The 21,474-nt window shown below is 48.5% G+C and overlaps 1 protein-coding gene across 1 annotated transcript; it reads left to right on the forward strand.

Annotated features, from left to right (window-relative positions):
• Window positions 1-239: 239 nt before the first annotated feature.
• Window positions 240-20,043, forward strand: LOC132448026 (metal transporter CNNM4). The gene is made up of 9 exons (XM_060039088.1): window positions 240-2,513; window positions 5,059-5,202; window positions 5,307-5,441; window positions 10,478-10,647; window positions 12,475-12,571; window positions 13,687-13,776; window positions 15,327-15,505; window positions 16,171-16,443; window positions 16,531-20,043. The coding sequence occupies exons 1-9, from the start codon at window positions 1,034-1,036 to the stop codon at window positions 16,804-16,806; spliced, it is 2,844 nt and encodes a 947-aa protein (XP_059895071.1). The 5' UTR covers window positions 240-1,033; the 3' UTR covers window positions 16,807-20,043.
• The last annotated feature ends 1,431 nt before the right edge of the window (window positions 20,044-21,474 follow it).

Consider the following 21,474-nt stretch of genomic DNA (forward strand, 5'->3'; position numbering starts at 1 on the left):
ACTGCATAACCCTACCCAAATGAGCCCAACGTTATTAAAACGGTAACAGTGTTTGTGTCTGTGCTTTGAGACACTACCGGTCCGCGGTCCGGACCGGATTGGGGACCAACAACATTGCACTGTGTGACGCTTGCCAAAAAAAAAAAAGATGACATAATAATAATAACTGCTGACTCAGCTCGAGCCGCCTTCACCCTGCAGCTCGTGCGACGCGGCGCCCCTGCATTCAGGCACGCGGCGCAGTGCCAGAGAGAGAGAGAGAAAGAAAGAGAGAGCGAGAGAGAGAGGGCGAGAGAGAGAGAGAGAGAGAGAGAGAGAGAGAGAGAGAGAGAGAGAGAGAGAGAGAGAGAGAGAGAGAGAGAGAGAGAGAGAGAGAGAGAGAGAGAGAGAGAGAGAGAGAGAGAGAGAGAGAGAGAGAGAGAGCGAGAGAGGTGCAGGTGATGAGGTGGTGGTGCAGGAGGAGAGAAGGGGGGAGGGGGATTGGGGGTGCACAGCGATGCCGCCATGTGCCTTTACATAACAGCTGGGTCGGGCTGCTGCTGTACTGCTGGGGCTGGGAGAGGGGGAAACCGCTGGCCACCACCACCACCACCACCACCACCACCATCACCACAGCAGCAGTGAAGCTCGCGCTGCCGCATTGCTCAGGGGCTGTCAGAAGCGTGTGACGTACGATTAGGAAGACACGTTTGTGCACGAAGTTCACGCGCAGCGCCACGGGACAGGAGGATGCGGGGTCGCCTACTGTGAGGAACATTAGATATGCTAATAGTTGTTATTTTATCCGGGCTCGCCTTCAAATGAACGCAACTCAGTCAGTCAGTAGGCTTGCAAGGGTTCACGTACGCCACCACGCATATAACGGGCTTGTGCCGCGGATTAACGGATTGCTATCACCGGCCATTGCCCGCGGCGCTTTAACAGGCGGTATACTCACACAAACCCGCACCGCGTGTTGACTTTTGTACCTGTCGACGTTTGGCCGACGGTAATAGGACTAAAGCAGAGGGGTGGAGCCGCGAGCCATGAGTAAATGACGTCAACTCCCAGGTCGCCAAAGAGTGAAACAAACATGGCGACAGAGTGGAGCGGGCAGCAAGGGTATGTTCTGACTTTGATGATCTTTCTATGGAGTGCGGTCGGAGGGAGGACCGAGACGGGGCCAGCCGCGGGCGGCGGCGCCGGCGGCAGCGGCACGCACGTGCTTGGTATGCGGCTGGAGAAAAGCGACAAACCGAGCGGCACCACGGACGGCGGGGTCATCCAGGTAACGGAGGAGAGTACCGTCCAGCTCCGTTTCTACGGAGTGCACTTACACTCGGACACCTGGACGCAAATCCGCTTCACGGAGCTCGCGAATGAGGACGACGAGGAGGAGGGGGGCGGCTCCCCTCATGACATGTCGCTCGGGATGGACCCCGCGAACAGGACTTGCGCCGACTTTACCAAGGATATCAGCGTGGGCACGTTCATGAACGTCAGTGGTCGCGGGACCACCGGCGTGCTCAGCATCAACGTGAAGCCGCTCCGCAAGAGCGAGCCGCGGAAGGAGTACGCGCTATGCGTGCGCAGCGTGGACGGCAGCCGCTGGGTGCTGTTCGGGGACAGCGACGGCCGCTTCCTGGTGGTGGAGGCGAAGAAGTCCCTGCTGCCCATGTGGTTCCAGTGCATCCTGCTGTGCTGCCTTTTGGTGCTGTCGGGCATGTTCAGCGGGCTGAACCTGGGCCTCATGGCCCTTGACCCCATGGAGCTGCGCATCGTGCAGAGCTGCGGCACCGAGAAGGAGAAGAAGTACGCCCGCAAGATCGAGCCCATCCGCAGCAAGGGCAACTACCTGCTGTGCTCCCTGCTGCTGGGCAACGTGCTGGTCAACACCACCCTGACCATCCTGCTGGACGACCTCATCGGCTCGGGCCTGGGCGCCGTGGTGGCGTCCACGGTGGGCATCGTCATCTTCGGCGAGATCGTTCCGCAGGCGCTGTGCTCGCGCCACGGGCTGGCGGTGGGCGCCAACACCATCATGGTGACCAAGTTCTTCATGCTGGTCACCTTCCCGCTGAGCTTCCCCGTCAGCAAGCTACTGGACGTGCTGCTGGGCCAGGAGATCGGCACGGTGTACAACCGGGAGAAGCTGGTGGGCATGCTGAAGGTGACGGAGCCGTACAACGACCTGGTGCGCGAGGAGATGAACATGATCCAGGGGGCGCTCGAGCTGCGCAACAAGACGGTGGAGGACGTGATGACGCCCATCGGGGACTGCTTCATGATGGTGTCGGACGCCGTGCTGGACTTTGACACCATGTCGGAGGTGATGGAGAGCGGCTACACGCGCATCCCCGTGTTCGACGGCGAGCGCTCCAACATCGTGGACATCCTGTACGTCAAGGACCTGGCCTTCGTGGACCCCGACGACTGCACCACGCTGAAGACCATCACCAAGTTCTACAACCACCCGGTGCACTTTGTGTTCCACGACACCAAGCTGGACGCCATGCTGGAGGAGTTCAAGAAAGGTGGAGTGGCGGGGGAAGTGTGTGTGTGTGTTGGTGTGTGGGTGGGTGTGCGTGAAGGGTAGTGTGTGTCTCTGATCCACAGTTCCTGGCGAACTTGTCTTGTCTTGGTATGACTGGGAGTTAGACCTAACCACACACACACACACACACACACACACACACACACACACACACACACACACACACACACACACACACACACACACACACACACACACACACACACACACACACACACACACACACACACACACACACACACACACACGATTGTCGTCGATCCCCAATTTCCACAGTCTACCTGCAGGCATACCTGAGCAAGAGGCCCTGACCTGCATATCTCTGTGAGTGATGTCAGCCTGTGTTTATTCCCAGCCTTTCCCTCTGCCGGACTGTCAACGGTCAAGCCCCTCCCACAGGATGCTGATCGATCACTTTATTGATAAGTGGAACATCCCACCCTACTTTTCCTCCATTAGCGGAGGAGGAGGAGAGGAGGAGGGATGGAGGGAGCGGGTGGGTGGGAGGGAGGGAGGGAGGGAGGGAGGGAGGGAGGGAGGGAGGGAGGAGGTTGGGAGGGAGGGAGGGAGGGAGGGTGGGGGGGGGGGGGGGGGAGAAAAACGTGACACCGCGGGTGACCGACATCCTACGCTGGCTGGATGGCACCCGTCTCGGGCTACCTGATTAGCCCTGCTCACATTTTGAGGCGACACCTCTCTTCCAGATAACCCAACACATCTAACAGCCCACGGGTCGTCTCCTGAAGTCGGACCGCAGTCCACCGTCCCGCCGCCGTCAGAGCGGTCGTTAGAGTTGTTGTTGTGTCGTACCCGCTGCCGTTCGCGGTGGCTGATCATACCCCCCCCGGTCATGGGTAAATGGTAAACGGACTGCATTTATATAGCGCTCTTATCCAACGAGCTTTACAATATCGCCTAACATTCACCCATTCACACACACATTCACACACCGACGGCGGTGTCGGCCATTGGAAGGTGACAGCCAGCTCGTCGGGAGCAGTTAGGGCTCGGTGCCTTGCTCAGGGACACCTCGGCACTCAGCTAGGAGGAGCCGGGCATCGAACTATCAGTTGCGTGCCAACCTGCTCTAACCGCCTGAGCTACTTTCACCTCATGGGGATGGGCGCTGTTCCACCTGTATCAATATTTGCACTCCTCCACACATGTTTTATGAATGGGGCGGGGATGATGGTCGCTCCGGTCCGCCAGGGCGGGGCCCGCCCGACCTTGGACAGGCGACCTTGACAGCAAGTGATGATAGGCGCTGGGGCTGTTTTGTTGTGGACGTTGTGGGTGAGACAGCTCCTCCGCTCTGTGTGTTGTCTTACTGCCTGGCGGTGTGGGGGGGGGGAGGGGGGGGGGGGGGGGGTGGGCGGGGGAGGGACGCAGGTGCCTCACCGATGGCCGCTACTGCTGCCTGAAGGCCCTCAGATGAGAATGTTTTGATCATCCTAATATTGGAAGGTTTTAACTGGAATGTGCGGGGCTCAAAGTGAGGACTGAATCAATGGGATTTTGATCTCCTTCACAATACCCAGTTCAGTTTGAAAATGACGTTACTTTGAATTGTTATTTATGACTGATTAGAATTTGAAAGGTTGGATTCCTTTTATAGTAGGCTATTTATATACGCGTTGTAAAAATTGCAATCATATATTACAGAATTAAGTCACACCAACATTTCTTAAGATATTGGAATTTTAGATTAAAGCATTATTTTTTTTTTACAAGATGAACTTCTAAAAACAGCACTCGTATAATCTGATATATGATGGTTCATTGCCTATTATAACACATGTCAGCCTTATCTATTCATTATTTTTTTCCTTAACTTAGCCAAATCCCTCTATCTCTCTTATCAGCTTTTCTCCCAGCTCCCTCTATTTCTTTACTCCACAGCTTAGTGCAGTCTGCTCTATAATAAGACTTCTGGCTCCTGCTGTCCGTTCTGTTGGACAAGCTAAATCTGCGCTGACAAACCTAATCGTTCCGTCTACTGTGGATGTGTTAACTAGTGGTGAAGCACATGAGATGGTCGTTTCTTTTAAACCAATTTGCTTCTGTCTTTTGTAGCGGCTGCATCTTAAGAATAACATTTAACCAGTATGTGACCTCCCTTCCTGAAGCATGGCTGCTATTAGGCGTTCAGCTCTCCTTGCGTTGATATAGGGAGATATGATATATTATTTCATGTACTTATAAAGAGTATTTCTACCATGCATTATATATTTATATATGATCTCTAATATGATCTAGCAAAGCATTAAAAAGCTCCATTTACTTTTTATGATTTTTAATCATTTAGCCTGGCACTTTTCTATAAACATGTCATTCATGAGCAGGTATCATGTTATGCTTGCTCAGGGATGCTTACAGGTATAGGATATCGGGGAATTGCACCAAGAACCTTTTTTTGCTTTGGTGTCATTATTTTTTGTAACCTGCAAACTTTCATTCATAATGACTGGGCGCAGGTCGTTCAGGGTGAACACTAGTAACCATGTGATGCTCTGTCCTGTCCCCAGGTAAGTCCCACCTGGCCATCGTCCAGAAGGTGAACAACGAGGGGGAGGGAGATCCCTTCTACGAGGTGCTGGGATTGGTCACCTTGGAGGACGTCATCGAGGAGATCATCAAATCAGAGATCCTGGATGAATCCGATCTTTACAGTGAGTCGGCATTTATCGGGGAAAAAAAACCCGCGTCTCAATATGAAACGTGTGTAAACATAGTTTTAATGGCTACCCTTATTTGGTCTTCCTCTCCCACCCAGCCGACAACAAGAACCGGAAGAAGGTGGATCCCAACAAGAACAAGAGGGACTTCTCGGCGTTCAAGAACGATGGGGACAGCCAGGTGAAGATCTCCCCCCAGCTGATGCTGGCGGCTCACCGGTTCCTGGCCACAGGTAGGCGCTGAGACCCAGGCTGTGGTGCTTCAATCCCTCTGCACACTCACACAGATCTGGCTGAGAGTCCGCTCAGTGGTCCAGAGCAGAGATCCTCTTCCTTTGCCCAGGGGCAACGTGGATGCCCTGGCTATGTTGTCTATGCCCTGAGCTGTCGGGGTTGGGGTTTGGGTTTAATCAGTTCAGCGCATTGATCTATTTGCTTGATTCCTTGATTTCAGTTTGTTTGATTCAGTTATTGATTTGTTTGATTTGTTGAACGGTCCGTTCTTTTCGTAGATCAGTTTCTTTCGTTTTTTTGGATTGTGATTTGTTGATCCGTTTGTTCAATTCATTGAAGATTGCCAACCTTTTCTTTGGCATCCCTTATTTTAAACCTTGGTCCAGTTGTTACAACTCGGTTCAAAGTCTTGCATTACGATTGAGATTCTGTTTATTTGGAGTTGATTTGTGGCTTGTTTTTTCAAACCTGGAAGGCATAGTGAAGGAGTGTAATGTCTGGAAAGTAAGAACGCACTAAAACGTAGCTCGCAGACTCCCTGACGGCCGCATCGATTGCTGGATATCAATGGTCAAATAAATGCAAAATAGTAAAGCCTTTCCGTCGCCAGCAGAGTGGTGCGCTCTGTCTTCTCTGTTCTCTGCTTCTCTCTCTGGCACTCTCCATCACTCTCAAGTGTATAGAGTGCAGTTTGAAGAACAACATCTTGCCAAACATCTTACCCGGGCTTTGATAATAAGACATGTGACAACTGTGAATGGGCTTCTGCTGGGATGAAGGATTCAATTTTTCCTCTCTGCCTCGGTCTGTCTCTGGCGTGCAACATTGGCGTCTCTCTTACATGTCTTCACTCTCTCTTTTCCTGTGAGAGTCTTAGAATCAGACGTAAGATATTTTTTCATCGTTTTTCTTGCAACGTGTACCTGGCATCTTATTCAGCGCTACATCCTGGTGCTGCTGGGCTGTCTCTTCTTTTCATTACGTCCCCATTTGCATGCATGCCTCGTGCCTCTAGTGCAGTGAAGTGATATCATAGATGCTTTCTCTGACCACACCAGTCCATTGCATGACCATGTATCTTGAAGGTCAAGCATGCTGGGTTTGAAGGTGAAGTATGGGTATGAGATTTTCCCCAGTCTCGATGATTTTTACTTTCAAGGATCTCTTCAAAACTCACAAGGGTTTCTCTAATCATGTGTGTTTTTCTACCTTATGGGATGAAAGGCATCTATGTATCTAAGGAATATTTGACAATTATCCAAGTAACTGTGCGCCATAGCGACAGTTACTTGGCAGTATTCTTCTTAAGATATTTTAAACACACACTGTGCTTAAGCCTTTCTTCATGAACTGCTCACCATGACAGGAACCATATTTAACTCTCGGGGATTGAGAACTGGCCTGGCGGCCCTTAGAGTAGCTTTATATATTTTATTAACAATCATGTTCCCTTCCCCAAATTCAGAGTCAAGGGCGGTTTCACCCGCTGGTTCTCCTGAGCCGAAGTGAGGAAGTCAAAAGTAGGGTCAGATTAGCTCATTTTAGACAGCTTCCTAATCGCTTCACTTTTCTCATTAAGACATAAAAATGCAATAACTACTCCTCATAAAATACAGCAAATCAAAATAACACGTATTTATAAATAATAATTAAATAAACAAATACAGTTTCCTAAGCAATCCTAAATCCTAAGCAATTAAAAAGAAAATGTCAAAATGTCAGTCACCTGATTATTTGAATTTCAATCTGCCTTTGGATAAACAGTACATTAGGCCTATTATTACTTCTTTACTAAAGTGGATATTATATGAATAAAGATCTGGACAATAGGAAAGTTTGACATTGTTGTTCACCTTTTCCTTCTGCAAAGGCTCTGCATCATTAACCTGTCCTTAGAGGCACTAACATGGTTTTCTAATTAGTAATTACCTTTGTGATAGAATCCATAGTGGCAATTAGCTGGGTCCACTTCTTTATTTTTTCCTGTTATCAAGGGAGTTCCCCAAGGATCAGTCCCGGGCCCCCTGGGTATTCCCCCCATATATTAATAACCTCTTGTCTGAATAATTCAAATGATAAATTATATCTTTATTCGGCCAACTCTAGTATTATCTTCTCAACCTCTGTTGCCCAAGCCATTGGTTTCTTGCAAACTGCTTATGAGTAAGTTTAGTTAGTATTTTAGACCGGTGTTCTGCAACTCTGGAACGCTTCCTTCCATCTTCCCAATGTTTTGACTGGTCAGGATGACATGGTCACATTAACATGGACTGGGTTATTGACCTGGTTGCCAGATATAAATACCTCGGGGAGGCCGGTGGCTCGACCCGGTAGTGCGCTCAGAATGCAGGCAATACAACAATATCGTTTCCCCCTTTTCCATAAAGGCACCAAAAAGCCACTGATATATTTAAGCAATAGATCACGACAGGCTGTGGTATGTGCTCATTATACCACTGTGGACCTTCACAGTGGTTTAATGAGCACATACCACTGACTGAAGTGATCTATTGCTTTTATACAACGGTTACTATTATGGCAAAACGAAAGTCATAGACACACTACATTTAAAAAGAAACCAAGAAAGTCAAAGTAGCCGTTTTATTAAAGAATACAAAAAAGTAGTCCCTCCTGGCTGTCTTCCAAATGCACAACGGTCGCTATGCAACACACTTTAGCATCCCTCCGAGAGAAGGCTCGGCTAGAGCGGTTCGCCGGCAATTTATCCTATGGAGCAGTTCACTCGCCGTGTGCCTAAGCTTTCGTTAGACTCTCCATCGCCTTGCTCACTCCCGGAGTAACAACATTTACACCCTCTCCATCATTCAACATATGTTTTACTTTGTAACTGTTTCTACTTCCAGGCGCTGAGTGATGTCCAAACTTTCACAAAATGATCGGCCGTCATAGCAGTTATGTGTACGTTCAACAGTTATGAACCAATCAGATCGCTGGATTTAGGCCCCCCGTTGTATAAATATATATATATATAAATACAGTATGCATCTGAGTATTCACATTGATCAACAATCCCGTCCTGAATATGACATACGAAACAAGAGACACCCGACGTCTGCCACTGTTTTTCTTTACCCTTGTTATGCCGTGGTGATTTTCTCTACCGGAATGCCACTGCCCAATATGAACGGGCTCTCTCGCTATCACATCACTGTGGTTTAAGACTTTTTTTACAGTCTGTACACTTCTTACGCCCCATTGCACTTTCTATGAGAACCCAGGGGGGCTGTCACTGTCAGGGCGCAGGCACTGTTGGGTTTGATGTCCCGGCTTGGCTTGCTTCCTCTTACTTGTGCTCTACTGTGTCAAAACGCCAAGGTCATCACGGACTGTTCTCCACACAATGGGCTCCAACGGTCTGTTCCCCGTGTAAGGACTGAGATGGGCATTTTTCTTTCCTTGAATCAGCTGCAAAAAATTCTTAAATTTGACTGATTTAGTCCAACTTGCTAATTTTTAAAGAGTTCAAACTGACTGATCTTGTCTCACTTCCTGATTTAAAAGAGTTCAAACTGACTGATCTAGTCTAACTTGCTGATTTAAATTTGTGTGGTGCTGCCCTCTTTGTTTCCTACCTGGATAAATAAGGGTTCAATATAATCTCAACAAATATGTGCTCTGCATGTGGTGGGCCGAGGCTCCTGCTGTTTGCCCAACAGCTGACCACTGTTGACTGAATTATTAGTTTGGGGTTGCCTGTGGAAACCTTTAGCTAGAGAACATACAACAGGGTCTTGATCTGAATGAGCAATCATAGTTTTTATATTCCAATGTCGCCTCTTTAAACCACGTTCAGACCGTACCAGATGAACTGTGCATTTCAGCAGTCAGAAGTACGTCTATTCAGTCCCGAATCTTCCGTTTGCATAATAAATGGCCTCCCACTGCCATGTCAGATCCTTAGCCAGGCTTTTCTTTTCAGGACTTCAAAGCAGCTTCCTTTTTGCTTCTTAGTGTAAGGGCAGAGTGGTGAAGGAGTTTGGTTCTTTAAGTACCGAGCCAAAACGATCAGAGCCCTACCCCCCCCTTATTGTTCACACCACATCTATTCTGCATTTCTGAACAAAATACCCTTCTCCTTGACAACCTGATATCACGCAATATCACGTGGGTTACAAGCCCCCCCTAGGGGGTGCCCCAGTCTCCCACCGGGTAGAGTGCGTACCATACAGGCTCAGTCCTGAACGCAGCAACCAAAGTGAGGTGCATAAAAATGCAAAAAGAAAAAAGAAAAGCCCCTCCTAAAACCTAAACGACTACACAATAAACATCAGAGAGGAGGTTTTTGCGTTCATGCCGCGTTGGCGTCCATGACGGCTCTGAGTGGTGCTCGGAGACGGGGGCAGCGGCAACCTGCCGGCCCTGAGGCCTCGGCACGTGATCCCCCGTCAGCTAGCATCAGAGCGGTCTGCCGCAGAGAGACGGCCAGAGGTCGGCTCAATGGCAGCGCAGCGTCATGTGTGCTCACAGGTCCGGCTGGGCCTCGCTCTAGCGTAGGCACACTAGGATGTTACGCATCAAGTGGAAGGTTGGGATTACATTTTTAATGCGTGCGTGTTGGTCGTCCATCAAGTCTTGGAGGCTGTTTCTCCTCCATGCTTGGTCTCTGTGTAGGTCGTACGAAGCTGCAATACGATGGGAGGGAAGTGTATAAGATCAGTGGTGTCTACTAGGATTCCTCTCATGCAGCAGCTTGGGTTGATGAAAGGAGCCTCAATCCGTTCCTCTTCTGTGTGTTATTAGTTGGATGCACATTGGTTCAAGGCGTGTGAGCGTGAGAGGCCATCAGAGATGGAGGAAATGTCTTCAACCACATAATATGTAGCCATTTGAATGTAATACTCCTCTGCATTTCTATGTCCGATGTGGTATCTTTCATGGCCAGTGTATTACTGTTACGGTTTCAAGTCGTTGTAAAAGACGATGGGAAATGTGTGTCTCTTTGATCCACACATTTCCCATCAACACCCATTGGCGACGTCTCGTACTGTATCCTTCCTTCCCTCTGTCCCTCCAGAGGTCAGTCTGTTCAGCCCCTTCCTGGTGACGGAGAAGGTGCTGCTGAGGATCCTGCGTCACCCCGACGTCATCCAGGAGGTCAAGTTCAACGACAGCGACAAGCGCTCGCCGCACCACTTTGTGTACCAGCGGGGCCGGCCCGTAGACTACTTCATCCTCATCCTGCAGGTACGCCCAGGGCGCACTTCAAAGTAAAGGCGCAGAACATGAGTTGTGTACTTTGTTTTGACGTTGACTTTTGTGGGGATTAGAAAAATCGTGTAAATATGACGCACGCACAGACACACAAATTGTTCTACCCCGCTTCCTTTGCAATTATCCACATGACTCTTAGTACATCTTGACCGTCATGCCTGCTTAGTAATAATAGGCTTTGGTGTGAATGACTTTCACACAATCACACCCCCCTTAGCGTCTGCCCTGGCGGACAGACAGAAACTTAATGGGGACTGGATTTCAGGCAACGGTCCACAAGTTCACCTGTGAAAAATGGAGATGAATTTAGCCATGATTTGAACTGCCTGGAAACCAGTTTAAGACCAGAACCATGGAGAGTGAATAGGTTCCCATGTAGGATTGTTTTGTACTGGTCCACCAAGTGATTCGGTGACCTGTATGAAGTTGTTACTCAAAGCACGGTAATACGTGAACCAGTGCAAAATTGCAAATAAGTGGTTAAACAGTTGTTAACTCGATGTTGTGAGCCGCTTAGCGCGTTGTGTTTGGAGGCGTCGTGGCTGACACCTGAGGTATGGATAAAATAACCGTTAACACCCTACCAGTAACCAGAGAGTCGCCGATCCAATTCCGTGTGTGTGTGTGTGTGTGTCCGCGAGGGACACCAGGATGAGGTGATTTGACCTAGCACCGGTGACACCGAGAGAGAGAGAGAGAGAGAGAGAGGAGAGAGAGAGAGAGAGAGAGAGAGAGAGAGAGAGAGAGAGAGAGAGAGAGAGAGAGAGAGAGAGAGAGAGAGAGAGAGAGAGAGAGAGAGAGAGAGAGAGAGAGAGAGAGAGAGAGAGAGAGAGAGAGAGAGAGAGAGAGAGAGAGAGAGAGAGAGAGAGAGAGAGAGCGCCTGTGCCTGTGAGAGCTCCTGAGATGTAATATGTATGAGACTCCCAAGTCGTTTGGTTACCTGAGGAGACCACAAGACCTCTGCGTTGAGGCTGTACTGTATACGGTGTGCATCGATGTGTAGATGCATCCAACCAGCCCCAAGAGATATTTTATTAAACACTGCAGCATTAAGTGCAAGATGGTCTTCTCGAGTCCAGATTGGTCTCATCCACCCTAAAGGCTGAAGGCTTAGATATGGTTCCACGACGACACAACGCAATGACAACGTAGACGCCTCGACGCAGTCGTGAACCTGTTTTGGTTCTGCGTCTGGTTCTAGTGAGCGGACCAATCACAGCCCCTGCTGCTGTGTCGCCTAGACGCAAGGTTACCATTTTTGGGAGGCGCACGTCAGGCCCTTGCGGCAGACGCAAGGAGGGTACGCAAGGACGTAATGGGTCTTGAATTGCGTCAACGTGGAACCATAATCAGGCCTTTACAGTGGCTCCAGTGGGACTCAAACCCCCAACCCTGAGGGACTCCACTCCTGGCTCGCCCAGTTCTTCCGTACATTTGCATTTCTGCAAACGACGGCTTAACGCAAGCTTCTCCTTAATGGCTTGCTTCCGGATCGCTAGCCAATCTGTTTATTATAATAACATATTGTAAGGACTTATTCATCATGTGTCTAATTATAATTGAAGTGGTGTTACGATGGTGTACTTTTGGTGTGCCTTGGGTATTGGTGACTTCGCTAAGGAGTGAGGAAAGGTTGTGTGTTTGAACCCTAATGTCCCACCCGCAGGTGTCCTTGAGCAAGGCCTGCTCCTTAATGACATGTCGTTAAGGAGTACGTAGATGCAGTCGAGATGAAGCTAAATCTGCAAGTCTGAGTATGGTTCAGTAGGAATGATTGAGCTCTTCTTCTGTGGTTTCCAGGGACGTGTGGAGGTGGAGGCGGGGCATGAGAACATGAAGTTTGAAACCGGACCGTTCTCCTTTTATGGGGTCATGGCCCTGAGTACCCCATCCTTGGGTGAGCACACACACACACACACACACACACACACACACACACACACACACACACACACACACACACACACACACACACACACACACACACACACACACACACACACACACACACACACACAGGCTTTGTTTTTTGGGCTTCGAATAAACTCTTACGGTTAAAGGATTTTGGGTACCCCATAATAATTCTGTTGTTGAGCGGTAGCATGATGAATTTATTGGCCCTAGTCCATGCACGTATAGGGAAATAAAATACACTTGCAGCACCTAGTGGTGGGGTTTAGCTATGGCTGCTTCGACCTGGTGTTATTGTTGTTTTCACATGAATGCCTCAATAAGGGATTGGTCCCTTACCTTGTACACCTGACTGTTTTGTTAATCTATATTTCTGTGTATTTAATTGTTTTCTCTCTCAGCTGATTGTCTTCCTGTGCTGTTTCTGTGAACATCATGCAGTTCAATGTGTTCGTGTGCAATGTCGCATCAATGTCAAAGTTAATTGTGAAACAAGGGTTACTTGTCTGATTAGCAAATGCCAAGTAACCGTCCTTAAAACATACACAGGCCAAATGAATCCCCTGAATGTGTGACACCTCAGTCCATGATTTTAGGTTCCACACCTGAAGAGAATTCATACACAAAACACACTATTAACACTGAGAACCCTCCTCCTCCATCTCCACCGGCCAACCAAACGTGATATTGTTATAAGTACTATTTAAATGAGAATACTGTTACTTTTACTGATCAGCTGTTCACTCTTTCAAAAAGCCTGTGAACACCCAAATGGATGCATAATTTGTACAAAACGGCTTTAAATTAATGCAAAAAAGGTAAAGGGAATTTCTTTTTAATAAAAGGGAATCAATTAGACCTTTCCTTGAGAAAATAGCTGCGGTTTCTCTCAGAATGGCCCGAGCCTGGTACCACTGGATCTGCCGGAGAATCATTTGAGGGTTAACCCAACGATCTAGCGCACTTTACCGCCCCCAGGTGTTGAAGATGATATCACAGCTATTATTCAAAAATGCAGAATGCTCGAGTGAATAATTCAATTAAACAAGGGCATGTCTCTCTCTCTCTCTCTCTCTCTCTCTCTCCCACTCCCTCTCGCAGCTGTCACCCCCCCTCTCTCCCCCTCAGTGGCGTCCCCCCCTCCGAGACGCCTCTCTCTTAAGAGGTTTTCTGTGTTCTCCCGTTTCCCAGGTAATGACCTTGCGTGGGTCAATCCGAGGGGAGGGATTTTTTAAGCCTTCTCACTAAACCCCCATTTCTCCCCTTTATTTCCCCCCGCCCGCCATCATCTTAAAAGTCCCGCTCCAGCAAGTAGCAGCCTGCATTTAGTCAGGGAGCAGCAATTATTCGGAATGAAAATGAATGAAATTAGCCTTTTAAAGTCATTTTTACGTTTTCATTATTTCTCTAATGTTTTGGAAACTGTCTGGTTCGTGTTGTTTCATTGGATTTATTGAATTTATTTAGACTCAGGGAAAATGTGCTAGAATGATCCCCAATGCGGTCTAGCTGCCGGCATCTTTGAGAAATGTGGCATAATTAAAAAACACACTGGACACAATATCACACTAATATTTACAAAAGGAAGCACTATCAAGCACTGGCCTTCATGGACAACACCCTTTTCGTGGTAGGTGAATCACTTGACCACACATTGTAGCTCCTCCTTCTCTGGGTAGGTCGGCGACATGTCATGCCCTGATTGGCTGGGTTACTGGAAGACTCTCAGGACTCTTTGAGTGCGTCACAGTCGGGGCTCAGACCTAAGAGACTAGTTAACTTGCTGGATTAGGCTTAACCGTGCCCCCTCACCTCTCATCTCTAATGTAATCGCCCTGCAACCAACTCACACTTTCCATTCAGCCCTGGATCTATGGTCCGATGTCGTGTGTATTTATCACTAAACCTTATATATTTATGTTGGCGGTCGGACCATAGACCTTTGGTTAACATCACCTTTTTATCCTCAAATTACCTCTACTCGCTACGCCGCCTCAAACCACAACAACCTCCATAAAACTTGACTCAAGACAAACAGACTCTAACCAGCGCCGTCCATTGCTTCAATGAACGTAGCGTAGGGGTAGACCCTGGACTCCCAGCGGTATACCTTTAACCATGCAGTGCTACCGCGCTAACACGCGGCGTTGGGTTCCCCTGTATGACGTCAGAGCCCCCCCTCCCACCATCACTCACACGTAACGCAACACACCGCTGACCTCCGTGTCTGAGGGCGCATGTGGCGGAGCATGGTCCACGTCATGCGCCGCACAGTGCACGTGAGCCACACAGTGCACGTGAGCCACACAGTGCACGTGAGCCACACAGTGCACGTGAGCCGCACAGTGCACGTGAGCTTGTTTGTGGACTTGTGGTCGTCTTCTCTCTGCCCGCTCGCTCTTGTCTCTCTTCTCCATTTCACCGACTCATCTCCTGCTGTGTCGTCATGTCCCTCCTGACTCTGATTTCCGAAATCTGTCCCGTTCTGAAATCGGTATTGTGTACGTGTTTATGTCCATGTGATGATTGCACGCCGTATGTTTTGCGCGTGGCTGTCTGTCCGTCTTCACGCATGCCATTTGTGTGCGTGCGTCTGCCGGTCTCTCAGTCTGTTTTGTGTGTCTTTGTGTCTGCCGGTCTGTCTGCCTCGCTGTGTGTGTGTGTGAGAGGGTCTTGTCTGTCTGTCTGCAGTCAAACCATTGGTCACACTACTGACGTCCTCATGATTCTAAATCTCCCAGAGTTCCGCTCTCCGTCTCACGCCGGCGGTCTGAACCGCTCCGCCTCCCTGAGCTGTACTGAGCGCGCTCCAGACGCCCCGGGCTCCGTGGGCGGCAGCAACTCCCAGCTCCCCGGCACGCCCTTCCAGTACACGCCCGACTTCTGCGTCCGCGCCCTCACCGACCTGCAGTTCGTCAAGGTACCACCGGGGGCGCTCGTAGCTCATATCATGATGGAGGCATGCTGTGTGCTGTCTGATCTGAGGTGTCTAATGCAGAGGGGGTTTGTGGGTATTTTGTTGTTCATTTCCATCCAAAAAGAGTTTGACTCAGTTTCGCCATGTAAGCTTTGACCTACGATAAACTCTTTCTCCTTCGGAAATTGAAATGCCATTTCTGATCAAACCTTATCTGGTGTTATATGAATGTTACAGGTTTATGTCACTGTATGCTCTCTTGGCGGACACTATTACTTGCAAGGGTCTTGCTATACCGTGACTGCCAACATTGTTGCCATGGATCAGTAGCCCCAATTAGAGTCAGACCTCTAACCCTGGCCGTGCTGATGCCGTTCTCTACCTTAATTAATATCGTTAACTTAACTTTCCATCTATAATAAGTTGTTGAGTGGGGCGTTACAAGCTGTGAAATGCGACGCCCGTCAATCAAACATGCTGGCTTGCCTCGCCCCTAATAAAACCAGAGGGGTCTACCAGGGGGGGTAGATGGGAAGGGCGCCAGCAGGCGTGTGTGATTCTGATGGTGGGGCGGGACTAGCTCCACGGGGGTCTGGGTTCCCTTCAACAGCTCTGTGTGTTATTGTGTGTTATTGTGATTGTGATCTAATGCCCCCCCCCCTCTCCAGATCACGCGGGCCCAGTACCAGAACGGCCTGCTGGCCTCCCGGCTGGACAGCAGCCCCCAGACCCCCGAGGCTGGCCACCCCCGCCTGGACACCTCCTTCTCCCTGCCCCCCATCAGCCCCCCGGCCCCCCGCGCCTCCATCCCCCTGGCGACCCCGCCCGCCCCGCGCCCGCCCGCCCTGTCCCAGCCCGCCCCGCCCGCCTCCGCCCGCTCCACCCCCCCGACCGTCTCCCGGAGGTCCTCCCCCACGCCCAAGCACCCCCTCCCCCTCACCGTCGCCCCCCCCTCCTCCTCCTCCCCGAGGGACCCCCACCACCACCACCACCTCCCCCACGCCCACCACGCCCCCCCGCTGGCCCAGACGCCGCTGGTCACCGCGGCGACCACGGCGCCGGGGGGCGACCAGCTCTCCAAACCCTCGCCCTCGCCCCCGCCCCCGCCGCTCCCCGCCTCCTCCCCGCCGCGCCCGGAGCACGTGGCCCCGCCGGGCGAGACCACCACGCTGCTCGGCGAGCACCAGAACTGCAGCGGGCCCCCCGCGGCAGTGGGCGTGGGGGCCGGCACGGCGCGCAAGCCCAGCCACCCCTACGCCCACGTGCACACCATCAGCCACGCACACACCGAGAGCACTATTTAGCGACGTGACCCCCCCCCCCCCCCCCCCCCGGGGAGGGGCCACTCTGTGAATATTACATTATTACACACACACACACACACACACACACACACACACACACACACACACACACACACACACACACACACACACACACACACACACACACACACACACACACACACACACACACACACGTACGTTCCTGATCTTTGACCTGACCTCATGATGGATGGAGAGGACCTCCCCTCCATCTTGCCCCCTGCATGACCTCTCCTCCCCCCCGCCCGCCCCCCCAGAGCGTTGGGGCGGGCGCCGCTGCACCCCCCCAGACGTGTACATACCCTATGCAGATCTGAAGAGGGGTTTTCTTGTTGTTTTTCCCTTTGGCGAGATTGTGCTGTGGGTCGGGTCAAATGGACCAAAAACAGAAAATTAGATTTCCGCTATTGTCGTGTGTTTCCATGGTGATCGTTCTGAGGACCTAAGGGGGATCACGCAAGCCTCACTCCACCGGTTACCCAGAGTGTTGCGTTGGGTTGAGTTATTTTAAATCTTTTGGGGGTTTCTGTTCATGAAAAATATGGATTGTTGTTGATGAAAGCTGATATTTTCACAGCTTGGAAGTGTTCCAATGGACCTCCATTTGTTTGTTTAGGGTTTGTTTGTTTGAATTCATTTATTTATTCTTTGAAAATTAGACGGCGTGGGCAACCCCGCCTAGTAAGTTTCGAAACATATGGCGCAACAAACTATGTATTTTGATTTATTTTAATGCATTTTCTGTTTATGCATATGCAAATTGTCTTTTGCTGTTGTCCGTGACAACGTAGAGTACAGCTCATCGATGAGACCAAGGGAATCCACTGCTAGGGAGTCAGCTTGGTGCGATATCTAGGAGGGCATTATTAACACTGAACCACAGTTTAAGTGAAACATTAGACTGTAATATGAATAGGTCCAAAGCGGTTCCCACGGCTTGTGACGAAACAAGCCAAGAATGGGCTTTGGACATCTTACCAGAAGGTGGTAACGTCAGCTCAACCCTGATCTCATTGCAAAACAGTCATTTAATCGTAAACCACTGTTCTATTTATTCTGTGCAATGTTGGTTTTTACCTATTTATGGTGCATTTGATTTACATTGTTTGTTTTGATGTATTTATTTGATTAGATAATTTTTCCACATCTTCGCCGTTCCTTGGGAACGCTCTCATTCTAAATTCAAGGACGCAGCTGGAATTTGACATGACGCCAGCCCTCATACGGATCTCTCTATCAACACACACTCCCTCTGGCACATCCCCACCACCACCCCACCACACAGCCTCAGCTCCCTATCGACGCCTTGACCTTGGGGGGGGGGGGGGGGGGGGATTGCTTGAGTTAACGTTGCGCAAAATGTTGGACCACTGTACAATGCTTCCATTACCACTGCATGATGTCACCCCTTTTTTTTGATTTCTATTTCAAGTTGAGTCTCGCGTTGGATGTTTGTTTGAGGATGAACGAAATGACTGGATTGTGACCTGTACCGAAACATAATTCGGTTGCTTTCAAGCTCTTCGTCCAGCGAGTTCTCTCTACAGTTCCATGTCACAGTTGCGTCGTGACCTCACACTTTAAGTTTGTGTATGCTTTAACTTATTTATTTATTGAATTAACGTTGCAGATGTTTTTATTTTGAAGGAGGTAGCAAGCTCTTATTTTGAAAGGACGACCAAAACTGTTCTGTTCTGGGCCAAAGCAGGCTCTGAATAAGGTGTTGTACTGTAGCACATGGCATTTTAAGACGATTTCCACAAACGTGTAGCACGGCTACATTGACACCTATAGCGTTGTGTGTCACTGTGGCCTAAATTCACAAGTGAAACCTAACGATTCAACTGTACAATTTATTTTCTTAATAGATGGCTCCTGAAGTGGTGATCTGAAATCACTGTAGCTATGACCTCACATCCAGAAGGAAGGCTGGAGTCTAGAATATTCCAGACAGTTGGGGTTCTGGAGGAGACTGTCATTTTTATTTATGTGAGTAAAGCCGTGGTCAGAAGGTAAAAGCAGACTATAGACCTCATTCACCTAGCAACCATTTGGGTTCCTTACCCATCTCCAATCTTAGGTGTAACTGTGAAAACTCAATGCACTGCTTTTAGCTGTGCAATCCATTGTCTCACCCAGGTAGCATTCAGAATGCTAACCTTCTAGATTCCAGGTTTACCTTGGCAACCAGGCTGCTAGGTGAATAAGCTCTATTGGACTGTATGAAAAACAGGCGAGTAGGCCAGCACCTCAATACGGGCCGAAGAGAAACGACAAAGGGAAGACGATTGTGTAGCTTCTCTGATGGGTGAAGGCAGGCTCCGATGTTGATGCCGATAGCATGTCTTTATTTTAATGTTTGTTCCTCCTATGTATGCTGTGATGCCGAAGTCCTATAAAATGTAGAGATGAGTTATTTTATTGATCATAGTTGAAGCAATTTATTTTACTTTATATGTTAAAAAAAAAAGAATATATTTGTATAAGCACTAGCACTGATATGAAGGAAGTTAGAGTAGCTGCATATAATTTACATAGTATACATACTATTCAGAATAAACAGATATTTAAACGTGAAACATGACTCCCAAAGAATTCCCCTCTCTTCCATCCTGATAATATTTTGGAAGTGAAATAGAAAAAACAATCCTGTTGCGTTCGATTTTGTCAAGGACAGACAAAACACAACCCTTTCAGGTCTTTTTGAGAGGAAAAAGACATTGTCATTTTTGGAATGAAGGGATTCTCTAGTCATCATAGCCTTATGTTTTGAAGCGATGCTACAGACCTGCCTGCTGGTTCACTACAGGTCACGTAGTTGTCTTCTAGACCGTTCGGGGTAGGCCACTGGTTGGCTGCGTGACTATGTACCGAAGTATACGTGTGAAAAGAAGAAAAAAAGTTAGAATTGTTCATTTATTTATTGTAACTGATATGTTTGTGTTCAAGGCTCCCACCACGAGGAGTGGATCTGTTGTAGCCTACCGGGCTACCAACGATGAGGCACACGTTTCAGTGGTTTTGAGCCTTGCCCTTAAAGTAGTGTTTTTTTTTGTTATTTATGTTATGTTCCTGTAAATACTCATGTGAGAGACGGGCATTTGTTCTTTATGTCACTTTGGGGGGGAAATAAGCTTTTTGAAGTTCTCTCCATTGTTCTATTCTGTTGTTTGAGAGGAAAGCATTATTACATAGCAATAAACATTTCAGATTGTTTTTCCTGAGAGAAAACAGAAAGTTTGTATGTATTTCTTACACACATCTCCACAACCCTTTCAGATCATGTAACATCAATGGGCCCCAGTATAATAATATTATTCCCAGTCTGTGGTTCACCTTGACCCCTTCAGCTTATCTGTATTTTTTTCTCCACAGGCTACCTCGTGGCCTTCGGGTGGCAAACCCCTCCATTCTCCTTTCCCACCCTTTTGCTTTTCTCCTTTCCGCTTATCTCCTCCCTTTTTCCCTTATCTCCCAGCCTCCTCCCCTTCCTTCACACTTTAATTCATTCATTGTTTCTCCTTCAATGTTTCTCCTTCAATGTTTCTCCCTTCCTTTTTTCAAACTCTAAGCGCCTCTCCCTTTCTCTACGGCCACTCCATAATTAGTGAAATTCCGCTCTAACCGTTAACCCTTTCCGTCTAATCAGCTATGTGCTCCATTGTATGATCCAACCACAGAGCCGGTGAAGGTTTATCGCAGGCTCCTGCGGTGTTGCTGCAGTGTTGGTGGGATGATTACGTTAGTCCCAGGAGGAGAAGGTTAAAGATTTCTGAGGCAGTGGACACTTGCCACTTTAACGAACCCACTGTGTGTTGTTTCAGGGTGGAGTTCTGTTTTCTTGGGGGGGCGTCGGGGGGACATTTACGCTACATCCACTCCATACACAACATACACGCCATCAGCTCGGACACGGTGTCGTCCATTTCAATGTTTTCTTGGCTGCATTGATCGTCTGAAGTTTTTCTGTTTATATAGGGACTGTAAACAAATCTAATCTCATATTTGATTGTTGATTGAAGAACAGCCAATTGGCTACTCAACCACATATCCATTACTGGTTTGTTTAAGTTAAAATAAGTATGACACCATATTAAGAAGTATATTACAATAATAGACTCAAATAAAATAAAAAATATGTTTGTTGGTGGATCCAAGTAGTCAACCCTCCCTTAAAATATCAGTTATTAGTCCACACGAGAAGGATAGCATTTAAACTGGATGGATTGGAGACTTCAGTTAGCTCCAGTTAATTTATTACTAGTTATAATCTACTCTAATTTGTATCTTCATTGCAGATATGCTTGATCTAACACACACACACACACACACACACACACACACACACACACACACACACACACACACACACACACACACACACACACACACGGTAACTACAAGGTTTACTCATTGCCAGTATCCAGTGTGGAAAATAGTTTACAAGTGTATATATTAAACCTTTGACATGGTCCACTGTTCTGTATTCAAAGTAACCTAGAAGACACGAAAAAGAACGAGTAGTTTAGCACATTACATTCGTTCCATTACATTGTGTAATGTTAAAAAGAATTCGAGGTTAATGTGACCACATTGATTGTAGAGTAGACAATAGTTGGTGCAGGAGCATACTTTCTGAAGAACATA

The sequence above is a fragment of the Gadus macrocephalus genome, chromosome 19 (assembly GCF_031168955.1).
Source record: "Gadus macrocephalus chromosome 19, ASM3116895v1".
Taxonomy (NCBI): Eukaryota; Metazoa; Chordata; class Actinopteri; order Gadiformes; family Gadidae; genus Gadus; species Gadus macrocephalus.